The 6,440-nt window shown below is 48.4% G+C and overlaps 1 protein-coding gene across 1 annotated transcript in view; it reads right to left on the minus strand.

The window, feature by feature from the left end:
- Positions 1–4,539: 4,539 nt before the first annotated feature.
- The window catches only part of RDH8 (retinol dehydrogenase 8 (all-trans)), an 8,409-nt gene continuing 6,508 nt past the window's right edge, over positions 4,540–6,440 (minus strand). The window contains exons 4-6 of the mRNA XM_003797972.3: positions 5,541–5,634; positions 4,912–5,095; positions 4,540–4,817 (exon numbers count right to left, since the gene is read on the minus strand). Of these exons, the coding sequence (XP_003798020.1) occupies positions 4,608–4,817; positions 4,912–5,095; positions 5,541–5,634 (488 nt within the window). The 3' untranslated portion in view covers positions 4,540–4,607. The remainder of the gene's footprint in view (positions 4,818–4,911; positions 5,096–5,540; positions 5,635–6,440) is intronic.

Here is a 6,440-nt window from a genome sequence, read left to right on the forward strand (position 1 = left end):
CCACAGGCATCCGCCACAACACCTGGCTATTTTTCGGTTGCAGCCATCATTGTTGTTTGGTGGGCCCGGGCTGGATTCGAACCCGCCAGCTCTGGTGTATGTGGCTGGCGCCTTAGCCACTTAAGCCACAGGCGCCAAGCCAAGAATTGTTTTTTAAATATCTTTTTTTTTTTTTGAGACAGAGTCTCACTCTGTTGCCCGGGCTAGAGTGCCATGGCTATGATGATAGCTCACAGCAACTTCAGACTCCTAGGTTCAGGGACTACAAGCACCCACCATACCACCTGGCTAGTTTTTCTAATTTTAGTACAGATGGGGTCTTGTTCTTGCTCAGCTGGTCTAAAACTCCTGAGTTCAAGCAATCCTCCCACCTCAGCCTCCCAGAGTACTAAGATTACAGGCATATCATAAGTCATCGTGTTTGTCCTAAATATCCTTTAACTTTTTTTGGAAATAGGGTCTTGCTCAGTCTCCCAGGCTGGAGTGAAATGGTGCAATCATAGCTCACTGCAGCCCCCAACTCCTGGGTTCAAAGAGAATCCCCTGCATCAGTCTCCAAGCAGCTGGGACTGCAAGTGTGAGCCACTGCACCCAGCCCAAGCTAGAATCTAATAACAACTTTTAATTCCACTGCCTTTGCTTTTATTTTTTTATTTTATGTATTTATTTTTTTTGAGACAGAGCCTTAAGTTTTGCCCTGGGTAGAGTGCCATGGCATCACAGCTCATAGCAACCTCAAACTCCTGGGCTTAAGTGAGTCTTTTGCCTCAGCCTCCCAAGTAACTGAGACTACAGGCACCCACCACAACACCTGGCTATTTTTTTGTTGTAGTTGTCATTGTTGTTTAGCAGGCCCGGGTTGGGATCAACCTGCCAGCCCCAGTGTACGTGGCCGGCACCCTTCACCGCTGAGCTATGGGTGCCGAGCCTACTTTTCCTTCTTTGTAGAGCATCTGTGGTGTTTACATTCTCAGAGATCAACTGAGATTGCTGACTCAGGCTGTATCCTCATAGGCATCTCCTGGATCTGTCCCCTTTGCACATCTCTAAGAGGAAGCCCTGCAGACTTGTCACTGGCATCTGTATCTCATCACACTTTTATCATCTAGAGTGAGATTTTTAAAAATCCAGTCTTCACATCACCCTTGCTAAAATCCTATTGCCTAAAGGGTCAAGTCCTGAATTTTTGCATGACTTCCCCAGCCCTCAGTGCTGCTCCTGACAGGCTACTTACTATGTCTTTATTCTCCCTATAAACCACTTCTGTATCTTGCTCAGGGCCTCCGCTCTATGCTTTCCCCTATATCCCTAACATTCTTTCCTACTTCTGCTTTTTTCATCTTGACAACTCCTTTTCATCCAGGTATCTTTATTTATCTTTATTTATTTTTTTTGAGACTGAGTCTCAAGCTGTCGCCCTGGGTATAGTGCCGTGGCATCATAGCTCACAGCAACCTCCAGCTCCTAGGCTTAAGCTATTCTCTTGCCTCAGCCTCTTAGTAACTGGGACTACAGGTGTGTGCCACCACACCTGGCTCATTTTTCTATCTTTTCTATTTTATTTATTTATATATTTATTTATTTTTGTAGAGACAAAGTCTCACTTTATCGCCCTTGGTAGAGTGCCGTGGCATCACAGTCACAGCAACCTCCAACTCCTGGGCTCAGGCGATTCTCTTACCTCAGCCTCCTGAGTAGCTGGGGATATAGGCGCCCATCACTATGCCCGGCTATTTTTTTGTTGCAGTTTGACCGGGACTAGGATTGAACTCACCACCCTTGGTATATGGGGCCGGCGCCCTACTCACTGAGCCACCGCCCTTCTATTTTTTTTTTTTTTTTTTTTGAGATAGGGACTTGCTGTCCAGGCTGGTCTTGAACTTTTGTTCTCAAGTGATCATCCTGCCTCAGCCTTCCAAAGTGCTGGGATTACAGGAGTGAGCCATTGCTTACTGCCTGATTTCATTTGCTCTTTTGCAGTTATTCAAATATTACTTCAAAAATATAAAATAGGGGCTTGGCACCTGTGGCTCAAGCAACTAAGGCACCAGCCACTACACCTGAGCTGGTAGGTTCGAATCCAGCCTGGTCCCACCAAACAACAATGATGGCTACAACCAAAAAATAGCTGGGTGTTCTGGTGGGTTCCTGTATTCCCAGCTACTTGGGAGGTAGAGGCAGGAGAATCTCTTGAGCCCAGGAGCTGGATGTTACTGAGAGCTGTGATGCCATAGCACTCTACCCAGGGTGACAGCTTCAGGCTCTGTCTCCAAAAAAAAAAAAAAAATAGGTGAAGAGGAAGGAGTTTATTTGACGGAAATTACTGACTAACAGAGGCCCCCACTATCTCTGCACAGACTCAAGAGATCTCTCTCATTGCTCAGTTTCTCTTTTTCTAGAAGAGGTCACTAGAGACCCCTGAAAACTAGTATAGAGTTAGTTCTTCTCTGTGAACTTCAGAGATTATGGGTAACTCTATATCCTAAGCAGATGCAATGCCCAGAATCTGGCTTTCAGAGGTGGCAGCTGAACATCAGTCACAGCAAAATCTTCAAGCAATATGGATGTGAAGGGGACTTTGCCTGACATTCAGCACTGCTATTGCTAGTCGTGCTTTACCGAAATGACTAACAAGTCAGCCATTCAGGGTCACCAAGGACACAAAAGCGTGCCAGCCCTTCAAATCCAGAGTCCATGGGGCAACCTTACTTTTTTTTTTTTTTGGGAGACAGAGTCTCACTATGTTGCCTTCAGTAGAGTGCCATAGCATCACAGCTCACAACAACCTCAAACTCTTGGGCTTAAGCAATTCTCTTGCTTCAGCCTCCCAAATAGCTGGGACTACAGGAGCCTGCCACAGTGCCCGGCTATTTTTTACTGTTGTTGTTGTAGTTGCCATTGTTGTTTAGCAGACTTGGGTTGGCTTCAAACCGGCCAGCCACAGTATATGTAGCTCACCCTAGCCAAAGAGCTACAGGTGCCGAGCCAACCTTACTGTTTTTCATTATTTATGTTTTTATTTATGACAGGGTCTTGCTCTGTCTCCCCTGGTTTAGTACAGTGGCATCAACATAGTTCACTGCAGACTTCAGCTCCTACACTAAAGGGATCCTTCTGCTTCAGCCTCCCTAGTACCTGGGACTACAAGAGGGCACTTCCATGCCTGGCTAATTTTAAAATTTTTTTGTAGAGACAGTGTCTCACTCACTCTATTGTCCATCTTGGCCTCCCAAAGTGCTGGGATTACGGGTGTGAGCCACCACCCTCAGCATGCTTTTTAATTTTTTATTTAAATTTAAGACATTGGCTGGTCATGAGGGCTCATGCCTGTAATCCTAGCAGTTGAGAGGCCAAAGCAGAAGGATTGCTGGAAGCCAGGAGTTTGAGACCAGCCTTGGCAACATAGACAGCTCTGTCTCTAAAAAAAAATTAGCCAGGCATGGCAGTATGTGCCTATAGTCCCAGCTACTCAGGAGACTGAGACAGGAAGATCACTTGAGCCTAGAAACTGGAGATTGCAGTGAGCTGTGATCATGTCACTGCACCACTGATGGAGACCCTGTCCTGCATGCACACACACAGAAAAATAAATACACAAATTTAAGAAATTGAGCTTTCTTGAATATCTAATGTAACTATAGGTTATGTTTATAAATATATACATTTAATGGAAAAACTGTACATGTATTGCTGGTGAGTACATGAACACATTTTATTGATAGGAGTGTGAGTCTGGAAAGTCCCCTTGGCCAATGGAGCTCTGGGTTTATGTATGGTTGGTTATAAATTATCCCTGTATTCTCAGGCACAACATAATGAAGTCATTTGGTTGAATGAGCCAGAGTGTGCTTGGTCCCTCAAGGCCTTGTCCTTCAGAAAAACTCCCTTGCTTTCCCAGGGAGTCTGCATTCCTGCTCTTCAGCCTGAGGTCCCCGGGTTCCTCTCTCTGCTCAAGTCCTGACCAGGCAGGGGTCTGTGCCTATCACTTGAGGCCTTTATAAGGTTCCAGCAATGCTAAGGTATAGAGCAGGTGATAAAGAGTTTGCAAAATGAATGAATGAAAACTCTAGTCCAGGTGTTCTCAAACTTTTTTTTTTTTTTTTTTTTTAGAGACAGAGTCTCACTGTATCGCCCTTGGTAGAGTGCAGCGGCAGCGTCACACAGCTCACAGTAACCTCCAACTCCTGGGCTTAGGTGATTCTCTTGCCTCAGCCTCTCCAGTAGCTGGGACTACAGGGGCTCGTCACAACGTCCGGGTATTTTTTGTTGCAGTTTGGTTGGGGCCAGGTTTGAACCCGCCACCCTCGGTATATGGGGCTGGCGCCCTACTCACTGAGCCATAGTCGCAGCCCAGGTTCTCAAACTTTTTAAACAGGGGGCCAGTTCACTGTCCCCTCAGACCATTGGAGGGCCGGATTGCAGGCCCCGCGAGGAGTAGCTGCTGAGCAGGACAGGCTGCAGCAGCAAAAACACCCGCAGGCCGGATAAATGTCCTAGGTGGGCCGAAGTTTGAGGATGCCTGCTCTAGTCTCTATGGCTCTCTGAGTTGGATGTGGATCTCAGTGGCCTGGTTGTTAACAAGTGGGAAGGGTGGGGCTCTGTTTTGCTCATCGAGGCCACACCCGGGTTGGGAGGCAGCCTAGGCAACGAAGGCCAAGGTTGAGGAGGCGTGGCCAGCGGAAGAGGAGGCTGTGTGTGGTTCGCACGTACAGGTGGCCAGAGGGGTCCACAGCCTTGAGCAGTGTTAGTGGGGAGTAGCGGGAATTGGTCTGTCGCCGCAGAGGTGGCCGTGCCATGCTGATGATCTTGACGATGGCCTATGAGGTGCAACCCTGAGCTCTAGGACCCAGGGAGAGTCCTTTCCCACAATATACCTGAGCCAGGTCTTGGGGCTCTGGGACCATCACTCACCTGGGCCACATCCTGTGGGCTCTGTCCCACAGAGCGAAAGAGCTCCCTGGAGGCTGGCAGATAGAAGTCTTGGAAGTAGTGCAGAGTGCCAGCGTCAGTGCCTGGGAACTCAGCTGTGGAAACCTGTGCCAGGAGTTTCCCCTCAAACTCGGTGGCCACTGGACCTGGCTCTACCAGGGAGATGCTGGGTACAGGGCAGGGGTAGTGAGTCTTGTGCCCCAACAGACCAGCTGCCCCATTTTGCTTGTTACTGATTGATTGATTGACACACGGTCTCACTCTGCTCCCCAGGCTAGAGTGCAGTGGCTCAATCATAGCTCACTGCAGCCTTGAACTCCTGATCTCAAGCAATCCTCCTGCCTCAGCTTCCTGAGTAGCTGGACTGTAGGTGTTGTGTACTACCTCATCTGGCTAATTTTTCTGTTTTTGTAGAGAAGGAGTCTAGGCTGGTCTTGTACTACTGGCCTCAATCAGTCCTCCCACCTCAGCCCCCTGAAGCACTGAAATTATAGGCATGAGCTGCCATACCTGGCCCATTTTGCCAACCTTTCCTCCCCATCCCTGCCGTCCCCCTCTCCTGCCCCCTACACCCCTCCACCCCCACCCCCATCCCCACCCCGGGGTCTCACAAGATGTTGAATTGCAGTAGCTGGATAGCCAGACTTTCGAAGAATCCCTCCAGGGCGAACTTAGAGGCTGCATAGACATCATTGAACATGACACCTGGGAGACAGTGGGAGAAAGGAGGGCTCTTTGGAGATCTAGGGGATGGGCTTTTTCCGTCCCAGAGAGATGGGATCTTTGGGAGAGAAAGCAAGGAGGATTTAGGGATCCCAGTGAGGAAGATATGTGGTGCCAAGGTGATGGGTGTATGGTGCTGGCTAATGGGATCATATGGGGTCAGGATGGGGGTGTCCTGGAATGCTAGGTGCCACCTCTTCTCAACTCGACCTACTCCCAGGAAACTCTCTTATTTTTTCCATCCTCTACATCCCCAGGGTCACTTGGGCATGAGATTCCTTCTTCAACAGGGCCCTTGTCATTCCTTGTAGATGCAGCTTCGCCATGCCAGAGTGACAAGTAGGGTGCATTCCTTAGGGGAATGCAGAGAAGGGAGGCAGATCCCAGGAGATTTCCAGGGAGAGGGAGTCAGAGGGTTCAAGGAGTGACCAGGAGCATGGGTGTAGAGTATGTCATCTCCAGAATTGGCTTATAGCAGACATCACTAATCAAGCACGGATCTCCTTATAAACCCAGGCATCTCTGAGGCCTGGTGGAAGGTTTTTGGCAAGGAGGAGCCTCAGGAGGAGGTCTGATGGTTCCTTTGGGTTTGGAGGGATGTTTGGGAGAGATAATGGGAAGTGTGCAGAAATGGGGTTGATGCTGGAACAGAGATGGCTATTGATGGCATATATACTACCACTTACCTGCTCTTATCTCATGGCAGACATGCTTAATCTATCCCAGAACCTTTCCTCCTAAGCTTCAGAATCTTTCTTTCTTTCTTTCTTTCTTTTTTTTTTTTTTTT

This window comes from Otolemur garnettii, unplaced genomic scaffold, assembly GCF_000181295.1.
Source record: "Otolemur garnettii isolate 467f Iridium unplaced genomic scaffold, OtoGar3 scaffold00127, whole genome shotgun sequence".
Taxonomy (NCBI): Eukaryota; Metazoa; Chordata; class Mammalia; order Primates; family Galagidae; genus Otolemur; species Otolemur garnettii.